Source organism: Galendromus occidentalis, unplaced genomic scaffold (genome assembly GCF_000255335.2).
Source record: "Galendromus occidentalis unplaced genomic scaffold, Mocc_1.1 scf7180000077480, whole genome shotgun sequence".
Lineage (NCBI taxonomy): Eukaryota > Metazoa > Arthropoda > Arachnida > Mesostigmata > Phytoseiidae > Galendromus > Galendromus occidentalis.
This window is the reverse complement of record NW_003805468.1, coordinates 875,383-901,350: the sequence shown is the minus strand read 5'-3', so window position 1 is coordinate 901,350 and position 25,968 is coordinate 875,383. Positions and strand designations below refer to the sequence as shown.

The 25,968-nt window shown below is 53.4% G+C and overlaps 2 protein-coding genes across 2 annotated transcripts; both read left to right on the top strand.

Moving 5' to 3' along the window:
• Positions 1-1,630: 1,630 nt before the first annotated feature.
• LOC100907322 (AN1-type zinc finger protein 4) lies at positions 1,631-15,605 on the top strand. Its single transcript, XM_003745299.2, has 7 exons — positions 1,631-1,806; positions 11,243-11,448; positions 13,152-13,492; positions 13,644-14,026; positions 14,158-14,435; positions 14,747-14,910; positions 15,074-15,605. The coding sequence occupies exons 1-7, from the start codon at positions 1,659-1,661 to the stop codon at positions 15,207-15,209; spliced, it is 1,656 nt and encodes a 551-aa protein (XP_003745347.1). The 5' UTR covers positions 1,631-1,658; the 3' UTR covers positions 15,210-15,605.
• Positions 15,606-21,864: 6,259 nt separating this feature from the next.
• Fbl6 (F-box and leucine-rich repeat protein 6) lies at positions 21,865-25,732 on the top strand. The gene is made up of 7 exons (XM_003745298.3): positions 21,865-21,987; positions 22,871-23,065; positions 23,178-23,479; positions 23,771-24,227; positions 24,315-24,722; positions 24,859-25,014; positions 25,176-25,732. Exons 1-7 carry the CDS (start codon positions 21,865-21,867, stop codon positions 25,323-25,325), a joined length of 1,791 nt encoding a protein of 596 aa, XP_003745346.2. The 3' UTR covers positions 25,326-25,732.
• Positions 25,733-25,968: the final 236 nt, after the last annotated feature.

Genomic DNA, 25,968 nt, shown 5'->3' with positions numbered 1-25,968 from the left:
CGAACTGTGAAAGGTCAATCTCTCAGTACGGGCGTTCTTGCCGACGCGTTGAGCCTTTTCCGGAGCTCTGAGCCCTAACCATAGAAGAAGATCGCCTCCAATCCTGGCTTGCCATATCCTCCGATATCGGCCGTAATTACGGCGTACTCATTTGCATATGAGCGTGATAAACAAGAACTTTCGAAATACGTCGATGGCGACACGACGGCAGGAATGGCTGGTTTCATCTTTCGACCACTCGAAGCAGCACTTCCACGACGTCGATGACAATCGAAAGAGCTCACCCGGACTCTTTGCGCGATAATAAATCGCGCCGGTTGTGCTCCCGTGTATCCTAGTGGAATTCTTCTCAGAAGGTCTCCGCCGAGCTCACTCGTCAGTCGGACACGGAAAATTGTCAGAACTAGCCGAGGCCCGGTGCCACTGACGGAGTTCCGCTCGATCAGAAGAGCAGCGTCTGGGTTTCCTTGTCTGATCTGCAAATAATTTTCCGAATAATCGCCGATGGAGCGGGAAGCATGTGTTCTCAACACATCGAACTGCTCGTGGAATCAGTCATCATTCAGTTCGAAAGAGATCCTCTCACAATGATCGACGGCAGGAGTTTCCTACTAAGATTCCGATTTCGCCGATGGGTGTTCCCGACTCCCGGAAATTCTTTGAATTTGCTCTCTGGAGATTTTCCTGCCTTAGACCTCATCGAGTCGAAACTGCATCATGGTTTCCATCGCTTGGGAATAAAACCCGTTAGACGGAGACAAATAACATCCCTTATGGGTTATGGGTCGAGAAAACGGGACCGTAGAAGCCCTGACGCCCCGTCCAGCATACCCCGTCGATATACATAGACAATCACCAATTAAATGATCCGACGTTCGTTTCGCAGCGATGTATGGCTTCTCTAGTTTCAAGAGCTTATACGATGAGAACAACACGAGCCGGAGGTAAGCTCTCGACAGAGCTCCATCCCGGAATGACCGTCCCTATCTATCTCGCTGCTGCGGCTGTGAGTCTCCTCGGGCGCCGCGGTCGACGTCGTCGCTGCCGCCGTCGACGCTGAGGCCGCCGTCGCTACTGCCACAGTCGCTAGAACGGCTAGAGTGTGCGGCCAATGGTGGCTGTGGTTGGTAGTGTCAGTCAATCGGCCGCTTGGTCTGCTCGCCCTCTTTGTCGACTGGTCGCTGCTGCTGCTCGGCCTGCCGAGCTTGCCAACCGAGCGTAGTAGATGCAACAGCGTCAGTCGTAGAAGCCTCTTTAAGGTTCACTTGTGAGTTCTCTGGAAACGATCTGTGGACGAGACACCAAAGTGCATAGTTCACGCTGACGTGGTATGACCCGATTGACTCGAGTTGTGCAGCTGTCGCCAGCTGCGAGTGACAACGACAACATAGCCTTTTTAGTCCGTGTACCTGCTTGTCCAATGGTTCTGTGTAGATGTTTGTTGTCCCAGCCAGTGGGTGAGCGAGTCGCAGACGAGTCAGTGTCTGTGAGGGTAGCGCGGAAAATACGGCGAACGAGTCCGCGAACTCCCGCGAACCAACCCGAGCTCCGATAGATCCAGATGAAGTTCGGCTGCAGCTAAAATCGACTGTCCTTCTTGCAGGTGGTGAGGTTGTCGACCAGGTATCGCCGTGCGTCTCCCGGCGAAGAGAGCCAAGATGTCTGGCACTGCCTCATCGGCCAGTGCCGGCTCTGACGATGAAATCCGACTCCGGGTTGAAACCATCTCGGGCGAGGTGATTCAGCTCGTCGTGTCCAAACGCGAGACTGTCCTCAAATTGAAAAACAGGATTTTCAAAAAACAGGGTAAGTTGAATATTCGTCATCTCTTTCGATAGTGGCCGTGGTGGTGGTTGTCGACGTCTCTGCCGCGGAGTCCAGCAGCCCCGTCGGATTTACGTCGGCCGCCGCCGCCGTCGTCGCCACTCTCGAGTCGTAGATACTCGCGCCCCGTTTCGTCAAACATTCGGACTTGGTTACGAGTTACGGCGGACTAGCAGACGGTCGGATGGCGCGTCCGTTCGTAGTTTCGGCCCGGACACAGTCAGCTCTGGGGAGATACACGCGGATCCATTAGATTGTGACTCATCATCGACTTCATGACTACAGCTACGTCCAGTCATCTGCGAAACGTTGCATAAGCTCGCTGTTGTTCTGGATGGTTCTCCGGTGACGGCGTACTGATTACTGTACGGCTTGTCACGGTTGGAGTGCCGGGACGGAGGGTGGTTTTCGCACCCCTTCGAGCACCTTACCTAGCCGAAGACTTCTGACGTGTTTCCAGAGTTGTTGTTTTTTCTCGTGTGTCTGTGATCGACGTCGTCGTCGCTGCGCACTCGCTTCGGGAGAATGTGCGTGGTTTACCAAAGCGCCATCTGGAATTACCAACAGCTCATCGCATCGTGACGTCAACAGAAAGATTTGCGCTGTTAACCTCCCTCGAACAAGTTCACCGGGAGAATATCTTAGCGGAAAGTCCGCGGTGCCCAAGGGTAATTAACAATCGAAAGAGGAATATTACTCGCGAACGAAAGCCAGAAAAAGAACCGATGGAGAATCAGCCCTGGAAACAACGCGCTATCATGCCTTCCTCGTGCTGTCGAGAAAATGTCATCTGCTCGATCGCAGATGAGACTGCGCCGCCGCCGCCGCCGCCGGAGCTTTTGACTGACTCGAAGTTTGCTAACCTTGCCGAGCAAACGCGACTCTCGCCCGGCCATGGTCAGGCGTTCTAGCGCGGAACCTCTGGTCGCTCTCGATGCCAAAGCTGCCTCTGAGGATGCATCTCTCTCCTCATCTCCGATCGGTCAGATATCACGAAGCTCAGCGTCCGAACAGACGTCGCTATCGGGCTCTCTCCTCCTCCGGCTGCCCCACCGCTCTTGCTGGATCCTTATCGGAGGGGAATATTCCTTCGTTCTCGAATCTACTAAACGGCGTCTGGAAGCTTGTTTGTTCCCTTGCATGCATGCGAGCCGGACTTTGGCCGCGGCTATCCACCGAGCGAAGGGAGACCCGGTGAGGTTTTTTTCCTCTCGGATAGAATGTCCCAGAGAGTCGGTAGAGGAAGTGGAGTTGGAAAGGACGTGAGGTCGACTCTCAATGAGGTCGCAAATCGTGGGCGAGGGGCTGGCCCGGCCGGGAGGGTCGACTGACTGAGTTCCGGGAGCGGCGCGTTCAGTCACCTCCACGGTGGACGTGTTCAGGAAACACCCTCGACGGCAGCCGCGTCCTCGCGGAATCCGTGTGGTATCGATTGCAACAATCATCATGATGATGATGAGTGGCGTGCTGATTCGCGGTTCGACGAAACAAAAACAGCTTGACGTCACCGTGACTCACAGCGCTCACCAGCTAAGCGGCCCAGTGGTCCGCGCCATTGGCCGAGTTCAATGTGAGGGTTGTTTCCATTCTATTATGACCAGTTCTCTCATTCTCACTGGTCGGCAGCAGTCTCGCCGCGAATCATCTTTGCAAGCGGCGGCGGCACCATCAAGAGTCGAGCGACCCGACAGCTCGACCGAGCAAGCGACCGAAACAAGAGCGACAAAACGAAGGAACGGCCGACCGACCGACCGTCCGCTTGCTCGCTCACACCGACAAAACGCAGTCAGCTCCATAAATGCCGAAACGAGATCTTCCTCCTCGAATAGGAAAAAAAATGGAAAATAGGAGTAGACGCGCTCGACAGGGTCAAGGGTCAGCGGCGTTGTTAGATTATTGTTGTTGTTGTGCTGCTGCTGCTATCGTGGCGTTGTTGCTATGAATATTCAGCGATGAATGTTTCCTGTTGTCCGGGCAAACTCGGGCTTGGCGCCGATGGATTTCTGTACTTTCAGAAAGTTAGCGCGCAGTCACACTTTGTTGCATAATCGTCGAGGGATCAGCCAGCAAGCGATCCTGTCTCCGAAATCTACATATGTAGCGATCCTGTCTCACTCAGAGGGAGGATAATTTTATCGCGGGCGAATTGAAACACGGAAGTGAAAACGATCGACGACGTCGATGACTTGTACGAAAGAACTCATTTCAATGTCTCCTCGAGGTTCAGGGTCTAAATCGACAGAGCCTCCGTCCGCTCTCGAGATCCCCGCCCGTACTTGGAATCCGCGCCGAGGTAGATGGTTCTGAGGAGTGAGGGCGAGGGCCAGCTCGATTTCGAATCGAAGGGAAAATGCGGACCCGGCGCGATGTTCCGATATGGATGAGGTGTGTCCCGTCGGGCTGTTGTCGCACCTTTACCGAAAGTTGATTTCGAGCCTTTACGCGGCCCACGGACCGGAGCGAGGCGGCGCCCGTGTGTGCTTAGCTGGCGAACGAATTCAAAAAGGAGGACGCCAGGATGCCCGACACACAGACCGACTCGGTCGGTCGTGGGCCTCTGGCCCTCCGCATCTATGAGCGATGCTTTCGTCCGTCTGCTCACTCGTAGAATGGACTCGAAACGCTGCGCTCTGCCTTTCGCGTACTATCTGAAAAGCTCTCGCGATAAGAAAGCGCGTCGTGTCGGTCGGCTGACAGATCCACGCGGGGCATCAGATAGGCTGGGAGAGCGAGAGGTTCGGGACAGATTTTCCTTTTTCCAAACTGCGCCTTATCACAACTGTCAGCTCTCGGAGCGATCTCCGAGAATGCTCGAACGCCCCGATATTCTTCTCCGTGATAAACCGTCCGTCCGAGGTCTACCGAAACGTTGAAGCGAACACCTAAGCTGCCTCGCGAGCGTTATCTCACTCAAGATCTCCGCTCCACGTGCAGGAGGAGGTGAGAGGGTCCGGAGCTCAAAGCGTTCGATCACGAGAACTCGGAACAAAAGAAAAGTCGATGGATATGGTTTCCGACATCTAATGGTCGATCCGATTGGATACCTGATGACTGCTGATGATGAATGACTCGACCCTTTCTCAGTGACCGATGAATTGACAAATAAATACCCAGGTGGATAGCATGGATACAACGGCAAATCAGTGGATGTGTGAAACGGCGATGATTAGATGAAATTCGCCCGGCCCACTCCGTAGCGCTCGTCATCGTCGACACAGATCTACTTGACGTTATGCTACCGTCATCGCTGCTGCTGCTGCCGCCGGTGCTCCAGCGAACGCTCAGTCAGTCGGGTCTCACGAGCGGCAAACTGGTCTGGCTACGCTAGCTGGTCGTTTAGCCGCCGTCTCCGCCGCGGTCACCACCGTTCTCTAGTCTGCTCACCGCTTGGTAACAGGCTGAGTGGCGGCATGTGAACGGTGCTCACCGCGGCTTCGCCGGTGGCTGCTGCAGTCTCTCGCTAGCTAGCTGGCTAGCCTGCTCGACCGCCTGACAACCCGCTAGCCGGCTAGACCACCACCGTCATTCGGCCGGCCGACCCGCCGTCCGGTGCCTGCCATGACTGACCCACATCGAAACACCGAAGGACGCTACAGGGCTACCCTTAGGCACAAAGCTCACAGCGGCACACGACGGCACGGCTATGGACGAAGACTAGAAGGTCGCCGTTTTAGGGGCTCCGAGCCTTTTCACCCAGATTCATGTCTTATTTTGTGTTCGCCAGCTGTGATGCAGTTGAGTGGCGATTTATCGGCGGCGTCGGCGATTCTATCGAAATCTGACGGCGTAATATCGCGGCTCGGGATGCTCCTGAATGCATGTCCCGTGGCCCCTATCGTTCCTCGTCTTCCCTCTCGAGCGTAAGTGCGTTGGGGAAAATCAGGGAGGAAGTGAGACAAGGAGCCGATCGAGTCTCGATTGGTAGCTAGTAGCTACTTGGGAAAGTCGACCGGATGGCTGAAGGGCGGCGAGCTGCTCGACCAGCCAGCTCTATGTCGTGTCTACGACTGAGCTTTGTATGAGCCTCTCGTCGAAGTGGGTTTCTGGAGCATTGCGTAGGCGGCCCGAGAGCAGAAGATCTGACAAACCGTGGCAGATCCGCAGAAATGAAAAGCGACGCGGCAACAAGTGCGGGGAAGCCAATTCTGACACTAAGCAGCGACAATGAGCGAAACGGTACTTGAGACAGACGTTGAGAAAACTCGGGGAAAAATACTGGGAAAAATAGCTCCGCAATCGGTGAGAATCGGACGACAAAGGGAGACGGTGGGGGACAGCACGGAGCTCAAACTTTTTCGGGCTGATCCACACAGCCAAGGTTTAACGTCCCGGGTACTGTTATTCACATTGCTTCCGAGGACGGATCCATAGAGCAAATGTACTCAGGAGGATCAAGGCCGAGTACCTGCATATTTTTCCGGCAGCAGGGATCGAACCCACACCGCCTCCCGCGCGAGCGGCGTCGTTGCGGCTATGCACGTCTGCACGAGTAGTGACAAACGCGCTGACCACTCGACCACCCGTCGGTAGCACGGAGCTCAAGAGGATCATTTCCTTCCACTTACGGGGCTCGGGACGCTGTGTCGCCATCCGTGAATTCGGTGGAAAACAGGTGGTTCGAAAGGCGGGATTCTCGGAAATCGAAGATTGGAAGGAGTGTCCCCCAATACCCAAGTCTCCAGGGATGGCTCCCTACTTCGGGTTCATTCGGGATGTTAAAAACTCAGGATTTGACAGGGATCGGAGGTTACCCCCACCGTCCCCCTCCGAATGCACCTATGGGATAGAGTATGATGCGGTGAGACTTGATTCCAAACGGTGCCCTATTTCGTTAAGGGTGAAATGCATCGTGAACTCGATGATAGGTGGTGATTACAGCGAACTCGATTGCGTGAGCGCCTGTGAACTCCTCGGATGAGACTCGTGAAAAGCTCGAGCCATAGAAGCGCATTCTAAACACCGCGATGCCCGAAAAAAGTTTAACGCAGCCCACTGGCTCTTCACCGTAGTGAGATTATCGTTCGGGGCTCGGACTTCTGCGTCCCGCTTAGTTCGGCCGCGGAGACGCGAATCCGTGTCAATTTCTTCTCCTTTGATTGGAAGGAAAGGGAAATCCCCGCACAATACGCTTCTCAGCCCGCGAAAATCATTGTTCGATCGAATTCGAGAGTGGCGTATCGCGTATCTCGGGGGAAAGACTCGCGTGGGGGGCAATCATGACTCCTGGCCGGTCACAAAAAAAAACAACGACACGACGATAGTCCGTTCGACGCGGTTTCTTCCAGAGCTGCGATAGTCGCTGGCTCGAGACTCGCTGACGATCTTCGCGCTGCTCGAAAGACAGCGGAAGAAACAAAAGCAGGGGCCATTTTTAGCTCTGGAACGAAGGCTATCGGCGCAATCCTTGCCTTCTTGCTGGGGGCTTCCATGGGTAGTCCATGGTCGGCGTCAGCTCCCGGCCGACTCGCTATCCGTGCCCTTTACGTGCCGTTTGCTCTTTCGAATGGTCTCGTCGGCCGTCTGAAGACTGCCGAAATGAAGAAAAAAAAAGATGAATCGCAATAGAAGTAAATTACGCCTGTATTGTGTGAATACCCCGTCGGTGAGATAAATATTACATGCGGGAGAAGCAGGTGAGCGCTCACGAGCCTCGACGGAACTCCTATTTCACGAATTCAGCCTGATTTTCCCCGTGATGAGCGAAGGGAGGGAATCCGCTCCCGGAGCATTTTCCCTCGTTCGATATTATGCTGGATCGAGTGAACGGACGCCCCTAGTCTGGGAAAGCGTTCGTGTTCGGCCGTGGAACACAAATTCACGGTACATGTGGCGTCGATCGCGGACGTCCGACTGCTTGACATTCTGGAATGATTCTATTAGGGCTGTTGGAACCACATCTGGTCGCCGCCAAAATGGTGGTCGATTAGTACTTGACGTCTCTGATTGTCGCAGACTAGTTTGTTCGTATGCCTGCGAGCCTGCTCGCCTACCAGTAGTTCGCTCGCTATCTCCATGGGCGACTCGCTGGTCACTTAGTTCATTTCGCCTGACGACCACTTCGACGAAGGCTGCTGTTCCCTTCCACCGGTGCAGCTTCGCAGAAGGCTTACTGCTTATTGACAGCAATGACTTTTATGTCTGTCACTTGACCCTCAGGTTGAAAGCCGCATATATATATACAGACACACAGAGCAAGGCTGGGTCCTTCGAGGCAAGTTCGGCTCCGTGGCAAGATCTCACCGAATAGCGCGGTGCTCCTAGCGCGCCTCGGCACGCGCAACCCTGAATTCGGTCGCTGTGGAACGTCGGTCTGCTCAAAGCGCTCGCTCAGACGGCGAACAGGTTCCAAGTTTTGGACCGTTGTTTTTTTCGCAGAGACTTTCAATCCTGACCGAGGACGTCATTTGCCTCAAATCGACTCCCGTCCTACGGCCGGATGCGCGATGTCGACTGAACACCGAATCCTTGATTCCCGAGGAGTCACTCGGAGGAGCGCGGAAAATACGTGAATTCTGTCGAAGTCATTCCATGATTCCGGAATTCGAAAAGTCGAGACTTTGGAAGGAGAAACGAAAACAAGAAACACGAGAAGTCATGTCGGCTCCCTCGCGCCCTCTTTCGACCGACCGCCCGCCTGCCTGCCTTCCTGCCGTTCGCTTGCCGTAGGTTTTCAGTCCGACTGTCTGACTGATCTGGCATCGCTGATGGTGGGGCGAGGGTTCGACGCCTGCCTCGTCGCGGCAGAGCAAGCCGCAACATTTGGGCCAAGGTCTGGCGTACCGAGCGGCGTTGTTCGCTTTGGCCGTTCGTCCGCCGGCTGGCTGGCTCGTCCGTTCGGAAGAGCGACCGACCAGCCGGCCGAACGTTGGCGGCGAAGCGCTCGCTCCGATCGTTGCAAAGCAGGAAGTCGGAAGGACTGCTCCAACCAGTCAGCGGCTAGTAGTTCACTGTCAGGGGTGAAACGCGGGGTCACTATCGGAGCTTTTTTCAGTGTTCTTTCCTATTCCTGGCGACATTCTCTTTTGTCTTCCGTTCGTCGGGGCTTGAAGTCGGGAATTTTCACCGTCGCGCTCCTCATTGCCGATCGACGAGGGTCCTCCGAAAGTTCCAGGTCCACGAAGCGTGACAAAGGGGCTCGATGCGGGGGAAGGGAGGACTCGAAGGGACTTGGTGTCATGCGTATCAAGGGCGGGGACGTCCATGGCGAGCTTCGGCTCTGTCGTCGCACGGAAGTATGCTCCGAGAGATAGGTGACCGCTCCTTTCAGGTCTGGGCTCGAGTGCTAGGAAACCCGAGCTGGACCTCGACATGGCGACCGGTGGCCCCGTAGTGGGTCTTCGCTTTCGACCACAACAGCTCCGGCGAAGGTTCTTCCCGCAGACTGATTCACGATTTTCTGCGAGACGGGAGTAGGTAGACCCATGGTGGGAGCGAGGGCGACGAACAAGACAGCCGCGGAGAAGGACCTACGCGCAATAGACGCTCGAAGAAAGCCTCACGCGACCAGCGAGCGCCCTTGTGGAGAATGCCACTGTCGCGTTTTTCCTTTATTCCTTTCACATACGGTCCCGGAAAGCGTTTTCGCAGTCTCTGGCGACACGACGAGGAAGCTACCACCTTCACTGTCGTCGTCAATAGCTGGTGGTTGTGGTGACACGTCCCTTTCTCTCGCACGCTCGTGTGTATTCGGCAGCTGCTTATGTAATTCCTCCTTCGGATGGCCTTGCTCAGAGTCGAGGTCTCACTTGAATCGGTCGCTGCGCGGCTTCTGCAGCAGCAGTGGCTGCTGCTGCCGCAGTCCGACCTTGCAGAAGAGCGACAGTGAGAACTGGCGGTTTCGCGCTCGCTCGACTGACTGACTGACTACCCGCCCGCCCTCCCGCCACTAGAATGCAAGCGCCGAATTCAGGCAGAGCGACGAGAATAATCCGTGGAGTCGGAGGACGATCAGCTGACGCACGGATGGGACGCATTGGGCTCTTCGATCTAGTCCGCTTGTTGCTGTCGGTGTCGATTCCCTCGCCCTCCTTCGATTCCGGGACAAGGAGCCGAAACGAGGAAAAACTTTTTTGCTCCGAGTGAGAGCCGCATCTTCGACATGCCCGACCGCGATCCTCGTGGAAGAAGATTCTTGGGGAAAAGCATCGATGGACGCCTCTTCCTTCGCCATGGAGGTTTTCCGTTCGCTGGCGTGCCGCTTCTTCCGGCTGCGATCCCACCGCCGCTGGGCCATCGGCTCTCGCTCGGGAACGTATCGATGACGGTGTTGTACCTCGCGGGAGTTTTGTGACAGAGCCAAACGGAATTACCCACTCGCTGACGAGATCGATCGAAGAGTGAACACATAAATTTAGCGAAAGGCCATCGACAGAAAAGATCGCGCGAAGAGCCTGAGAAAGAGCGATATTTGTGTTTTTCTGAAAACGAATCAAGGAGGATTACGTTCAAGGCTCCTGGAGAAGAATGCCCGATCGCCGACGCTAATGATTTGAGGGAGAGTTTCCCTAGAGAATAGCGGCAGATGCGCGGAAGAAATCGCTGCTCGAGGTGAAATATCCTTTTTTCTTCCCCGCACCGTGGAATCGATCGTCCTAGCGTCTCTTGCGCTTCAATTCTACGACTGACTGCGAGCGACAGGAACGTCCACGCCGGCACGGGTCGGGCACAAATACTCCGATCATACGAACACGGCACGGACAGATCGCCAATCGGGGGGCGCCGAGGCACGGACAAGGGAAAGAAAAAACGAAGAAGTATAGCTTTTCAAAGTTGAATGGGTGAAGTGGTGGGCGCCGGTTCGTTGGCTGGTTGTGAGGCACCCCTGACTTCGCGGCGACGAAGGCACGTAGTATGAGAGAAGACAGCGAGCCAGCCACCACCGGAAGGTCTCCGCCGCGACAGACCGTCAACTAGGCGGTGAAGCGCTCGTCGTCAGCGCTCGATGTTTATCGTGGTTGAGTAAAAACGCCATTCGACGAATGCTAGAGAGAAAAAAAATGTTTCTTTAAAGACGCACTATCACTCGAGTATTCACTTTGATTTGCGGAATGGTTTCATTCGCGATCGCCGTCGAATCGGACGAAGTCGAAAGTCGTTTTTGTCTCTCAGCCCTTTCAGGGGGGTTGGGAATAACCGGTTTTCGTGGTGACCGTTCACATTTCATCCGTTTATCTCCGTCATGTTGTCGGCTGGTCGGTCGGTCGGTCGAGCGAACCCGAGGGGACGACAGCGTTCCGTGTGGAAAGCTGTTCCATGTAATGGTCATGCTCGCTCCGGCGAGGATAGAAGAGAGAAGGTCGCTGAGGTCAAGCGAGAAGGAAGAAGAACGAGGACCGTTAAGGTCGTTCCCACCGAGACGAGAGCACCTATGTAGCTTTTTTTTCTTCTTCAAAGAGATAACCTCTCTCCCTCTTTCCAGGCATTCCCGTCGCCGAGCAAAACCTGATGTTTTTGGAGGAGGAATTAAAGGATTTCCACACTCTGGATGAATACAACATCATCGATTCCTGCACCATCAAGCTCAGCATCGGCATGAAAGGAGGACCTATTAACACCCGCCGGACCCTCTACCTCGACGACAAGAACACCATTCAAGAAATGGCCAAGATGTTGGCGGCGCATGATGTAAGTTTGTCGCTCGCTTGTCTTCTCTCTCGTTCCTGTTCAATCGGGCAGAGAGTCGTCTGTGTTCGGGGACCGTAGGCCACCTGGACTCGCGGCTTTCGCCGTTGGGGCGGTGGCCGTTGCTGTTTCTGAATCGTAGTGTATGCGACTTGCGGGGTCCGTCTTATTCGGAACAGCAATCCACTCAGTCGGCGACTTTTTCTGAGCTCGCTTATCGGCTTCGCTCGTGGGACATTTCTCCAAAACTCAGCGAAACGCTGCTGCGCCACTCGTGCTCCCGGGACGAACGTCTGCGTTGTCTGAGACTTTCTGTGCACTGCGTACGTTGTAGCGAGCGGCGAGAGTTCTCAGCTTGATTCCAATACTTCGAATTAGCGATTTCGAGGCCGTCACCGATTAGCATAGACGTCACGCGGCACCCGCGCAGGCGGGCGGGCGAACGCACGGGCAAGCAGGCCAGCGAGCAAGCGAGCGGGCGGGCGGGTGGCGGGACGGACGCTTGTCAGGCAAACAGGCGATCTGCTCGCCGCTCGAGGGACGATAACACAGAAAATTTGTGTTGGACGCTTTGTTCGTTTGTATCTTTCGTACGCAAGTTGGGCGATCGGCTCGGGCGACTCATCGGCAACGACGAAATCCACGTCGAGTCACTCATCGTACTCGTTGCGGAAATCACTACGATCCCCGCAGAAATCCAGGGATGTTCTCGGGAAGGAATCCTAACAAAAAGACGAGCGAGGGGAGTTCGCGGCTCCACAGGCTCATTTCGCCTGGAACGCTCAAGTTTGCCAGAAAACGGGTGTTCCCCTCTTTGTTTGTCGTCCTCGCTGACGGAATGATGAGAAATCTACTGTTTGAAGGGCATGAAGCCGCTCCGGAGCTAGTCGGACGCACCATCGGTGGCGTCGTTCCGACTTCATTTTCATACATTTACACTTCCGCGCAGCTGGAACGAAACCTCAGAAGCGGACGCTGCCAACCAATTCCTCCTCGCAATGATTACATCCGAGGATTCGGAGCCCGTTTTTTGGCGGCTCGCTCCGCCGGGAACAGCGCTGAACGAAAGAAGAAGTCCGCGATGTATGTGAGATATGTGCGATGTGCAACGTCGATGCGGCCCGCTTGCTCGTCAGTCGCCTGATTGCATGCGAGTCTCTCGCCTGCACGCGTTTCGAAGTCGTCGTCGATGTCGTCTGCTTCTGTGTGTTTCGTCAGTAGCGAAACAGTAGTTGTAGCAGCGACAGCAGTCAGTCGGTGAGCCAACACAGCAGCTTGTTGAACATTTGGACTGGGTCCAGTGGCGGCGAAGACCCACCGAGAACGTAGCAGTTGCATTCTGTCGGTAGCTGTGGAGCTGGTGTTGCGTCCCGCCGCCTCCAGTCTCCGACGTTCCGGGATTAGCAACGTTCTTCGAGAACTTCAGGGGCAGGATCGGAGTTTGGAGAACGTGTGTCGTCGCCGTGTCCGATCCGCCTCGTCCGCGGTTCGTTCTCGTCCAAATCAGTCGGGATTTCTCCCAGTGGGAGCGCATTTTCGGCCTCCGTGGGCCCTCTCATACGAATTAAATTGCCCCTGTCGGCGATTCCCAAGATATTTCCCGAGATAGGGGGAACCGGTCTAGATAACTCCCCTCCCGTAAAATCTTCGATTTGTCGTCGGGTAATTCTCGGTGACTAACCAAGATCTTGTTTTGCGCCTTTCAGATCTCAGTTGTGCTGGTGCCTCACAACGGTGCTTTCCACGTAATACCGGTAGCGTCCGATAAACGCGACGGAGCTCAAAGCAGTGCTGAACGGAGGCATTCCATCCGACGTAGTGCTCACAGTGCTGAACTCATGGAAGAACAGCAGCTACCGCACTCGTCCCAACAGCAAGCGGGCTCAGGAGGACGCAGGGTTGAAGAGAACAAAGCGACCAAGAGCAAGATGGTCGCTCTACAGAAGCAGTTCAAAAAGAAACGCTCAGCTTTAGGACAGATTCCCGCCTTGATTCCCCGACAAGGCGGATGTTGTGCCTCCAATCTACAGAAGAGCATCCTCTCCGAGTGAGTGCCGCAGGACGATTGTTCCCCTCCCCGGGGACTCTCCCAGTTTTCCCCCGGAGACGCCGCGCCGTCGTTCCGCGTCCTCGACCCGCATTACCCCCGCGTGAGAATCGAAGCCACGCGTTTGACAGTCGTTTTTTTCTCGTTCCAGCGCCATGCCTCCTCTGGCAGCCGCCCCGATGGCCTTGGTCGCGGCAGGTGGTGCAGGTGGCGAAGCTGCTGAACACCAGCATAAAGTCGTGGTCCCTCGCCTCATCACTTCGCATCCCCACATCTCACTAAACGAGCTCAATTCATCGCAGACTTTAACCCAATTCTACACTGCAACGACGGCCACGGCCGACGGTGGCGGGGCGTTCGAGTCTTCATCTAGCTACGCCTCGGGAGTCGAACGAAACGTGGTCTTCTATCCAACTGCCGGTACCTCAGGATCGGGGGGATCGTCGTCTTCGGGCGGAGACGCGATCTTCGTCAGTCCATACAAGGGATTGTTCAGGTGCACCGCAGATACAACAGAGAACGCGTCCAAGGAAGGTTAGTGCCTCGCTAGATCAGCTGTTCTCAAAGCTCCGGGAGACCGTGAGCGACCGGACCGCTCGTCTCCCTCGTGGTCCCGGTCCGTCCTCCGCACGAGAATCTAAAACTCACGTCTTCATACGTTGCAGACGTGTCGTCTGGGAGTGGTCGATGCTCTTCGGCAGCGGCGGCACCTCCCCCTGCGGACAACTCGCCCACGGTGGTGGAGCGGCCCCAGTCTGTCAACCAGAGTCCAACAAGCACCACCAGTGCTCCAGGATCTGCCGGTGCTTCCTCGACTTCAGGCCAGCTGAATGGTGCGAGAGGACAGTTACTTAGCAGCCAAGCCACGCCGTCAACTCCACTTCAGTCTCAGACCGTCGACGATACGGCCGCCACCGCGGCAGCCGCTGCTCCTGCAAATAAGGTCAGTAAATGCGTTGGTGAAGACCATCTCCGAACCCAAATCGAGATCAATCTCGTCATTCCGGGTCGAGGGCGTCCGGATTCGGGATCGCGGGTTTTCCTCATAAAATGAAATAATAACGAAGCCTGTCAGTCAAAATTCTTAGGACCCGTGAGGTCCGTTCAGTCAAAATTCGAGTTAGGTCAAAATTCGTCAATTTTTGGGAGAAAAAATGTCCAAGGTCGGAATCCGAGACCGTTTCCTGGAGCAACGTCATGATTTGAATCGATTCGCGTCGCCTGTCGGGAACTTATCGAGCGTTCTGTTCCCAGGATGAGGTGAAAGTCGAGCACAGAGTCGAGGACGAAGTTCCTGAGCCGGAAGTCACAGTCCAAGAGGCGAAAGAGACGAGTACCGCAACGCCGCCTAAGAAGAAGCATCCTCGGTGCCTTGTGTGCAACAAGAAGACCGGCCTAGCGTCGTCGTACACCTGCAGGTGAGCTCTCTAGCACCCTGATACCACTATTCTATTCTACCCAGTGTTCCATTCGTCGGCCACGTGTCCGCATTTGGTGTCTGCGACCACATTAGTCGCGACCCACGAAGCATCGGTCGATCGAGGTCCTGTTCGATAATAACGAAATTTCTCGTTTCCTTAGGTGCGGTGGAAACTTCTGCGCAACGCACCGTTATGCAGAGGCGCACAACTGTGGACATGATTACAAAACCGAGGGCAGACAGCAGTTGGAAAGGAGCAATCCTCTCATTCAGGCGGCCAAATTACAGAAGATCTGAACGAGTGATCGAACGCGCATCCGCCACCTGCCGCTACCACCACCTTCCACCCCAGCTGTCAGTGTGTGTGAGTGTGCAATACGACGAGTAGGAGACAAGACGCAGAATCATCTTGGTGGACGGCGTGCAGGTGGGAAGCTGGCAGGCGATCCTGAAACACATCCTGGACAACGATTCCTCTTTTCTCATCATGCGAAGCGATTGCCACATTACATCATCAAAGCCGAAAATCTACAGCGATTCAACATCGGACACCGCGGAAAATTGAGACGAGGGAGAAAAACAAAATTCTTAAGTGTGGAGCGTCGACTTAGCGTCAACTCTATCCGCGAATGCTAGGCAGACGCTCTCGGTGTTTTGTTGATTTTGTGACAAATTACTATTACGACAATGTTTCATTGATGGCCTTTTTGATTCTTTGAGCGAACTCCTCTAGCAACCATCGATGGATGAAAAAACGAGCGGAATTGAGTTGTTCGAGGGTTCTAGCAATCGATTGATTCTCGAACCTGCATCGATCCGTATCTGTAAATGAATAGGGATGGGGTTTCCATACACCGACCGACAGGTGTTTAGATAGAAGGATCGACATGCACGCATCGGCCTCAATTGTTGGCTCGTTGCGGCTCAGATCGTTAGACGTAGACGGGGTTTTTTGCTTTTTTAGGACTAGGAGAAGCAAATTTCGGGGGACGACACAAAACAACAAACTTCTTCGATGGCGCTGTATCAACCCACATTCTTCCTTTGTTTTCTTCCTGTAAACCTTCTTCCCTCTTCATTCATTTAGTAGCGAGGTACGGAAATATACGTTTGAACCATTAAAACCATCTGCGCTCCCTAAACACCTGAATGCGAGTGTGTGAATGAACGACCGAGCGAACGTCGGTTCATCGGTCGAGTTGCCTGTGTCCGTACGATTGCAATGTGTATGTGTGAAGCGACGAATTGAGACGATAGCTTCGGGGGAATGATCGATTCGAGGCCTATTGGGCAAGAGCGCGAAGCAACCAATCAATTGCATGGTGTGATGAGTCCGCTGACGATGAGAACATGAGCATTTTTGAGTCCACTAATCCAATTTTGAATCTACTTTCTGTTGGAATCGATGATGATGATGATGATTAGGAATACGATCGAGATGGTGGCGATCGCGCGTGGTGCGATCGGGCGTCCACGCCAACTGTGAAAGAGAAAATGCTTATTTTAGCTGTCGACCTGACTGTCGTCCGTTAGAGCCCTTCGATGAAGTGGTCGAGCATATATTCGTGGTAACGAAGGTGGCGACGGCGAGAGGAGACGAAATGAATATGAAGAGAGATATACTGTATCATAGGCGTGCCGAGTAACAACAACCACAATCTTATTAGAAGAACGGAAGGAAAGTAATTTCTTTCGAGATCACCCCATAGCTGAACACATCCCTCGCGATCCCCTCCTAATCCATTGGCTCGTTTATTCCGTACTCGAATGTCAATCCATCTATCGATTCACCCCGACTCATTTCGATAGTCCTACGTCAGGAGAGACGACAACACGAGACAACAGCTCGTGATCTTGGTGCGAGGAGGATTTATTCTCGAATCGTCCGGTCTTGATTACTTCAGATCGATGACTTCATTCACGTGGAGCACCCACTGATTATCATCCATCAGACTGATAGAAGAATTTCTCGCGCTGTTCGTCGATGATGCCTTCCATCTATCTACTTTTTTTTCGGGAATGCCGCTTATTTATGGACAGTTATATTGTGAAGGATATAAATGATGGAAATCGAAAACAATTAATTCAGTCCATTTGTTCGAGGGAGAAACGCGATCAGCTGAGCGCGTTTGATGCTTGCGTTCCGAGATTCGAAGGGTAGCTCGTGGCGATGATGCATTGCTTTTGATCTGGATTGAGACGCAAGTGTTTCTGTTCGGTGGGTGGAATCTAGGAATATATGAACTTGTCAAGAAACGAGAGTTGTAAATCTTGATTCTGGTGTTTCTTTCTTCTTCATAAGTCGGAATCCTCTAGTGGTGTTCTGCGAATTGGAGGAAACGCGGTTCCGGCGCGGATGTACAAAGGGTGGGCGATGTAGAGTACACACTACATTGTATGCTATTATTATCATTGTAATTCCCATCGTGGGGGTTATCCGCAGGAATTAGGACAACCGATCTGGAAGTTAGCTTTCAGATGCGACACTTGGCCTAGGCATGAGTTGCGAGGATAATTATTCTCTGACTTCGTCGAGTGAAAATCAGAGCGGTGATTGAATGCTAGAAACGAGTGATTTGCTGTGGAGGAGAACGCGTCGAACGAGACTCCCGGAAAGATGAGAGTCGCCGATGCGAGCCCTTTGTGCTCTGTGTGTAGATGTGCGTGCATGTAGACGAGCGAGATGGCTTGGTTGGCGCATGCATGTGAACATACGGCAACATTGTGAACATACTATAGCCTGTAGATCGAAGGTTGCCGGAGCGGAGGGGAAGGATCCACGACTTTAGTCGATTCAAGTCGAGGGAAGCGTCGTCGGGAGATCATTACCCAAACCGAAAGAGATGTAACTGGAAACTTATACAAAGAATGTATGTCGATATCAAGTTAGGCGCAGAAGCCGCAGAAGTAGCGGACTGTTTAGTTTTTGATTGGTTTGCCGTTCGGAGAGCCCTCTTGAGTTTTAGGCGAATGAACAGATCCAGGAAGTGAACTTGAAAGGCAGGAAAAATACAGAGTAAATGGATAGATGATACACCGAGAGAAAGCGAGCGAGCAAGCGAGAGAATGTGCAGCAAGAAGAAAAACGCTATTGAGAGGAAGATGTGGGGATCGCATCGTTTTCAGATGATATGATATTTCTTGTACAAAGTTATTGCGAAGAGTAATACCAAGCAAAACAATATAGACCTGACACTGTGGAATTTATAAAGTGAGGCGGATATTAGGTGCGGCGCGTGAAGATTCTCGCGCGTTTTTTTCCGAAATGAGATGCTGGCTTTCCGACTCCGAAAAAAAACTTCTGACTGGGCACCGCGAAGATTTTGTCGTCGCCAGGACGTCAACGAAGGGTTCAGAGTCCTGATTGACTCCTGATGACAACCAGACTGGTCTAAAGCGGCAGAACCCCATCACAGGGATGCGGGTATTTTTGGCGGTGGCTCGTTCGGGGCAGGCTATCCAGGAACCTCGGGATTCCGAACGACGGAATAGCTCCAGAAATCTGGATCGGAATGCGAAATTCGATGATCGATTGAATGCTCTCTATGAAATGAGCGCCGTCGACAAGATCCTGGTCTCTCGTTGAGAAATCGTTAAGAATTGAAGAAGAGAAAGAGAGGAATGTACGATGATCATAGACCCACGGCAGCATCGACCCACAACATCTTCAGCACGTTCAGTGATGCCGTGCAATATCGCAGAGTGACATCTCAAGCGGAAAACGAAGCTGTGCTGCGGACTGACAAATAATCAATCCAAGCCGACATGAAACAACCAACAGCAACAACCACAACACCAAACTATTATGCGCCTATATATCCCAAATTCAATTGCATTAAATAAATTTCTTATAAAAAAATACCTGAGGATTTTAACTGTTCGATCAGGAATTCCTGAGGACCTTATCGGATAAGGGACCAATTCGCTATCTCCACGCTTTTCTCGACCTCGATGCGTATCTTGCCGTAGTTCACAGCCTTCTTCTGAACTCGAGTCGAGACTAAGGATAGGTGATCCGATTCCATGTCGCTGAGGGAGGTCATGGTTTCAGGATCGCTCGGAGAGGGATCTGATCAATGTAGATAGGGGGAAGCGGAGCTCAACATTCTAGAGTAGGTGTTCCATTCCTACGTCAAGGATCAAAAGACGGGCTCAAATCAGTATTCCCTGCGTCGAACGCAGGAAGTCCGCGAGGTCACCAACTTCTCGGAGATAGAGCCGGGGTCGGGACCATGGATGCGTGAAAATTCCCTGTCACGAGCTCAGCACTCTCGTGCCCGTTCGGAGAGCTCCGCGATTTCCAAAGATTTCCTGAGCGATGAAAATCGTTCCTCCCTCTGAAAATTTAATTTCCGATGATTTCTGCCTAAATATATGATAGCGGTGACACATTACAACAACTATTCATGAAAACAGCTCCCAAGAAACATGAATGAGGCTCGCTCAGGATTCCGCTCCGAGTGAGACCGCCAACGCGATCCCCCATAGGGATAGGGAGGCGCGTCATCCCGTCTCCCGTGGCCTTTTGCCGAGTCCTCCCTTGACGTGCTACCCTCCTGCTCGACGAGGCGAGCCCGAGCTCGACCCTTCCCCGCGTCGACTCCTGGCTCGAGTTCGTTACCCGAGTCGACGAGTGGAGAGGACTAAATTGTCAGCGCGACCGGCGCGTAGATCTTCAGACGTCACGCGAATCGGTGCCACCAGGACCGATGCAGTAAGCTTAATCGACGTTGCGAAACGCTCAGGACTCGAACATGGCGCCCACCGTCCTGATGAGGGAACGCGCCACCGCTAGCTCGAACTTGGTTATTTTCGCCCGTCAACCCGGTCGTCGTCGGTTAACTGTTGGTTTGCTGGCTACCTAGCGGTGAGCAGCGATAGTGAGCGAGTGCCGGAGGAACCGAAGCGGGTGCCGCGACCGACATCACCCCGAGAGCTTCCATTCCGACAACTACTACAACCAACAGCGGCCGCGGCACTATCATGCTGGCTTGTGCCGCCGTCGCCGCCGCCGCGACGTGGAAAGAGTCGAGCCTCACTCACACTCACACAGGAGTTCTCGCTTAGCTGGCGACGACCGCTACCTGGCTGGACCGTCGACGACTGGCGCTTGGCGCGTTGTTGATGTTGATGCCGCCGCTGCTTCTGAATCCTGGCCTAACAACGCTGGTCGTCGTCGCAGCAGCAGCAGTTCTACATACGGGCTGCTCGCTCGCCGCTGGCTCGCTCACACACACGGCATACTCTCGCAAGAAGACAAGTAGACGGCGGCGACAGGCGCACCATCAGATCTGCAGCGACAGCAGTCGCACCAAAACAACGCAAGTGCTGTAACGCGGAGCTCTCTCTGATCTGCAGGATCCAGGCAACTGGGGGGCGGCCCACAGGCGAAGGATAAGCAGCTGAGCAGTGACTTGGTTATCGACTGACGGCTCAAGCCATCGGTACGAAAGCCCGCCCGCCTTCCAAAAAAAACTGTGCGACGACGACTCCACTGACTGCTGGACCGAGTAGGAGCAGCGAGTTCAGTGCTGGCGGTGAACGAACAACTGTGGACCGTGTTGCACTGGCGGCAACCGTGGCAGAAACAGAGTGCGAAAGAGCCTTGCTTTGGACTTGTGTCACTTGTGAATGAGATTTTCCTGTGCGAGTAAGTCTGGAGCTGTTGTTTGGATCTTCGGGAACGACGAGAAGGGGATGAAACAGAGTAGCTGACTTATTCGGACTCTCTGCCAAGCCCTCAATCCTAGAGGTCCGCAGATTATTTGGTTTATGGATTGACACGAATCGAGTCCCCCGAACTCTATGGGATTCATTCGACTCTCGATCGATTGGGGCGGATTTTTTCTTCGATTCGCTGTTTCGCTCTTGTTTACGGAACTTGGCGGGCTCAGTGGGGTCGCCTCCTGACACATTTTGCGACGGAGCGCTCTTGCAACTTTGTGGCGGGTCTAGACAGATGCTGTGCGTTTGTAAGCATCGGTCTGAATATTGTGTGTCTTGGGAGAGTTCAAGCGCCTCCTGATCTATGTTGCTGGTCGACGGGAGAAATCTACGACGGAATGCCACATGACTCCCGTTCCGTGAGGGCTACGAGTTCCGCGGGCAGTGGAGCTGACTCGAGCCTCGAAAATCGATCCACGGAAGAGAGCAGACTTCCTGAGCACATTTTCTCAAATAAGAACCACCTCCGAGGTCCGAGGAAATAGAGCGGGCTTTCGACGCGAACCGGAAGTGAAAATGTAACAGATTCGCTTGCTCCGTGGACCTGTTGGTTTGGAACGCTCGATCTTCGACCGTCCGTGCAGGTGCAAACGAGTCCGTAAAAGTAGCTGTACAAATAGGTTCTAACTCCACCTCGGCTTGTGTGGCGATCGTTGCGGAGAGGTAGTCCGCCCATCGGTCTCTCCTGAGGAATTTCGCCAGTGCGAATCGATCGAGAAGGTCCTAGTCCAGGGGTGTCAGACTTAAATATTTGGCGGGCCACATTCGACGCCGCAGGTGCTCTCGGGCCCTATTAAAAATTTACTTTCGTATAAAAGGAGAATATATGCCTATCGTCCATGGAAGAATGCTTTTCCAGCCTCCGGGGATCGGGGGAAAACTCGTTTGTTCGGTCTTACGGAGGGATTAATTCCACCGATCACATTCAACTCCCAAGCACTCATTCTAACAAGGTCGGCCCCGAGTATGTGAAGAAATGGTGGCGGTCCACAAGAATAGACCTCGCGGGCCACATGTGGCCCAAGGGCCTCGAGTTCGACACCCCTGTACTAGTCCCTGGTGAAGGAAAACATGATCTTCTCTCGTGGCATGCTCAGAGACTCCGCAATCTGCTCCAGTATGATTCAAAACATCCAATCCACAGTGAAGCATTCAATTTTCAGGGAGCTCGGCATCCTCAGAGGACCGAGTGTCGTTCGATTGCTCCGAACGGTGATGCTCTCTCAAGATGCCCATTCTGTTCTCGTTTTCGACGAATCATCGAGATTTCCCCTCTGATTCCGATTCAGACGATCCGGATTTCGACGGAGGAGACCGTATGGACGCTGAGGACAACGACACCCCCGAAAAGGTAGGTTCCGCTGTCGGCAGCTCCCTTCAAATCCGCTCATCGAAAGTTTCGCGCAGCTCTCAGCCATGGAAAGCTCTTCTTGAGGGGGGGGGGGAAGAACAACCTTGGAGGCTAATCGGCCAGCGAGCTATCGCAGAAGAGTGAAGCAATGTCTGGAAGAATCGACTGATGAGGGTCTTAAACCAGGGGGCGATCCGGTTTTTCGACGCAGGTTTCTCTGTAGCAGTGGAGCTCCGCGAGCGTGAAACTCTCGAAATAAAATATTCAATCCTTACGAGACGGATGGAGAGAATCCTCGAGGGTCGAGAGGCTTGAACGTCAAGTCGTCGGGTGCTGCCCTCCTCTCGGGGAGTCGATCATTCTCTTCATTAGGACGAGTGTGGGCGTGATTGTGATCCGTGGAGACATTTGACCCTCCGCGGAATAGTTTCTCTGGAGGAAATGCAGGTCACAGGTGTCAACGATCTGGATCGTCATCGGGTCCCACTCCTTACACTCGCAAGTGTTCAAGTCCAGAATATTTATCTTCGGCTCTGCTGGGGACAGCGACAATAATCCGCGCGTGTGGAATTATACCGGCTGAATTGAGATCGAGAAGTGATTCCACTCACGCCGCTTTTCCGAGCTGTCTGGTGGACTCGGTTGTCGAGTGATGGTGCGGGACGTCCACGCATATTTCCATCGTGACGGAGGACGCTCGAGACATGATGCTTGAGAGATTGCACGAGAATGGTTCGGGAACAAGACGGAGCGTCTAAATACGATTTCCAATCAATTCAATTAAACCCGAAAACTCCCGGCTCGAATCCTTTCTCCCGAATTGGATCCCAAGCAGACGACTCGGGCTCGGATGTCCGGATGCTCAATTCTCCGATCTCTTCAGGGTCTACCCGTACCGTGGGACAACGGCAATCCAACCACAGCTTGTAGTCCGGTCTTGGCAAGGAGTCCCGATACCACGACTGCGACATCTTCTACCGGGAAACCTGAAACGTCCTTCAGAACAGACGATGCGAACCATCATAAGAAGAAGAGGAAGAAAGACCCCGAGAAGAAGGCTCGCGGTTCACCTCACCAGGTCGGTACACACATGTCAACGGGTTCTCCGCTAAACTGGACAAGCTGAAATTTCACCCCTTGCCCGGAATTTATTCTCTGATTCTCGTAATCAGTACGTACGATCATTATAGTTCGCCTCGAAGAAGCGGAAACACACGAAGAAGAACGGCGAAGGAAAAGCAAAGAAACGTAGGAGCCACGAGCGGAGTATCATGATCGCAGAGAATGTGGACGGGGACTCACTCAAGCTAGTTCTGAAGAAGAAAAATGTGCCTCCGCCTTGCGATCGCCCGGAAAATGTGCCTCCGCCTTGCGATCGCCCAGAAAATGTGCCTTCGCCGGGTCTCTGGGATAGCAGGTTACCGAGAGAAATACTCCTGAAAATATTCCAACACGCGGTCGACGAAGTTGGCGTGCTGCCGTTCCTCGTGACGTAAGTGGGAACTTTTCGAGCTATCCAACTCCCAGAGAGTGGATGAAATCATGAGACACAGAGCTTCGATCGTTTATCCCTGTGAAGTATCAAGAACAGTATGACACTGCGTCCGAAAATTCTTGAGTTGTTGGAATTCTGGGAGGCAGAGCGTGTACCACTCACAAGAAGCACTTCAATGTTGTGGATACTCCACACTCCATCAGATATTTCCGTTTTGCGATCGATCCTCACACATGCTCCCGGGACAGGCAGGATCGATGGATCTAATTCGAGTCTTCTGGTTTCCAGTATGCAGTCAGTCTGTCCTGTATGGAAGGCCGTAGCACAAGACGTATCCTTGTGGAAGAAACTCGACATGACGAAATTGAGAACGAGCGAGAGTCAACTATGTAATTGGCTGAGGTCCGGGCAGCTATCACACATAATCGAGCTAAACTTGTCGAACTTCGGCCCGATAAAACACTCTACGATTGTCGCTATAATCAAGTACTGTCCAAGGCTGGAGATGATCAGCCTGGCTCATAATCCCAAAATAACTTCGGAGACCGTGAAGTACATAATTGATAATTGCGCCAACCTTCGTGGTGTCGATCTCTCCGGTACCAGCAAGTCAGCTTCGTCGACTGGGTCTTGCACGCCCAGTCTCATCAAGTCCTTGATGCAAGCACACGGGACTAGGCTCACGCATTTGTCCCTCGCGGAGAATACGGTGGTGGCGCTCGGCACGATCTTGAGTACCCTCCCGGTGAGTATCGTTCAGCTCTCGAATTTCCCACCGCTCCGAGATCCGGGAGCGCAACCATAACTTGAACATCTGTTCGTCCGTCCGTAGGGAATGTTGCCGAAGCTCCAGGTGCTCGACCTATCCAACGTGAAATCAACAACTCAACCCATCCCGCTCCCTCTGGAGCGGATGCAGGAGTCGTGTCCTGATCTGAGAGTTCTCCGACTGGCAAACACGCCGATAAGATTAACGACCGGCCATCCATCGGAATTGGCGAGATCTCCTGGTTTCCCGAAGTTGGAGGAACTCTCTGTCGCAGCCTGCGACGACATTACCGATGTCACTCTCGACCGCATACTGAAGAAATCCGAGAAGCTGACACTCATCGATGTCAGGAATTGTAGAGGCTTGAGCGTTTCGGCTCTGGTCAAGATTCCAACATGGGACTTGACCCAGTTATATTTGTCCAACTGTGCAGCCATGACCAATCCGGACGTCGAACTCGTCTTCAAAAAGGTAATTGACTGTACAGTTCTCTCGAATTCGCCAGTGCCGGAACCTATTCATGTCTGATCGTTGTTGAGCGTGGAGCGCCATCTGAAGGGGCATATGTGGTAGCGCATCTACATACGGTCGTCGGTTTCTTTCCCAGTGGGCGCACAGTTTGAAGGTGGTCGACGTCAGCTGGGTTGCTCATGAAGCCGCGATAGATTCAGCCCTGCAAGCACTAGCAACGCACGCCGACACCCCTCCGGTGGTCTACGAGCTGGGCCTTCGAGGGTCCGCAGTATCCTTCGAGACGCTAAAGGTAACGCCGTAACATCCGGGATCACCGGGCTCTGAGTATTGATGGAGCGCGGAACACGTGATGACCCGCGCCCGAATCGCCCGTGCGGCTCCGCGGTAATCAGAGGACTCCGTTCCCGGTCTTAACGCGCTCGGCTAACGTCGAGATTCATTCCGTTCCAGATGGTATTCGAGAAATGTCTTCGGCTCAGAAAACTCGACTTGACGTCGTGCCGGGGTCTCCCACGAGGAATCAAAAGAGTTTTCGAAGGAACAGCCGTCGAACATCTTCGATCTCAAGTGCTGGCAGGGAAATTCGAAGCAGACGTGTAGAATCGGATTTCAAAGGGGTTGATCCCTCCGAATCATAGAGCGAATCTTCATATTCAACCACCCGCTCCGAAGAGAGTAGGGAAATCGCGTCCGAATGTGTTTTGTGTAAATGCCTCTTGGTTTTTGAGCGGTCCATGTGGATCTCAAAGAGTACATTAGGACTCTGCGGCGAAACCCGTGTCCGGGACGAACTCGCGCTCTCTGAAGCCATTGCTGGAGAATATTCGTTGGGCTCACAGGTCGGAGAAGGCTGGGCTCGCGCGGAAGAATCAGACTCTGGCCGCAGCGCGTAGGGTCACCCGCGTGACTCTATGGAAAAAATCCCAAGTCCATCTGTAGTTCTTCGCGGCCACTATCCGCCAAGCTTGGGCCTAGGCAAATTCATCGACTACACCAGAAGTCCTAGCTCGCATCTATTTTAGATCGAGAGCAGGTCGCCTTCTATTCTTGAACTCGTGTTTTATTGAGAGGGACTTTATGTTAAGCTGGAAGCAACGCAGTTGAATTCTTGTTCGGAGCGTCAAAAAGGACCGGGGGTATCAGGGAGGCCTGTGTGGAAGGGGAAAGTCTGGAGGGGGGTCTCAAGGAAACAATCAGAAATGTCTGGTGGAACTCGAGTTTTTGACACGAACACTGGTGAGTC

Bases quoted from the DNA above. Each gene is read 5' to 3' on its own strand.
- LOC100907322 (XM_003745299.2), top strand. From the start codon at position 1,659: ATGTCTGGCACTGCCTCATCGGCCAGTGCCGGCTCTGACGATGAAATC. The intron at 1,807-11,242 runs GTAAGTTGAATA...CCCTCTTTCCAG, and splicing joins CAGGATTTTCAAAAAACAGG to GCATTCCCGTCGCCGAGCAA. The intron at 14,911-15,073 runs GTGAGCTCTCTA...TCGTTTCCTTAG, and splicing joins GCGTCGTCGTACACCTGCAG to GTGCGGTGGAAACTTCTGCG.
- Fbl6 (XM_003745298.3), top strand. From the start codon at position 21,865: ATGCCCATTCTGTTCTCGTTTTCGACGAATCATCGAGATTTCCCCTCT. The intron at 24,228-24,314 runs GTGAGTATCGTT...GTCCGTCCGTAG, and splicing joins CGATCTTGAGTACCCTCCCG to GGAATGTTGCCGAAGCTCCA. The intron at 24,723-24,858 runs GTAATTGACTGT...TTTCTTTCCCAG, and splicing joins TCGAACTCGTCTTCAAAAAG to TGGGCGCACAGTTTGAAGGT.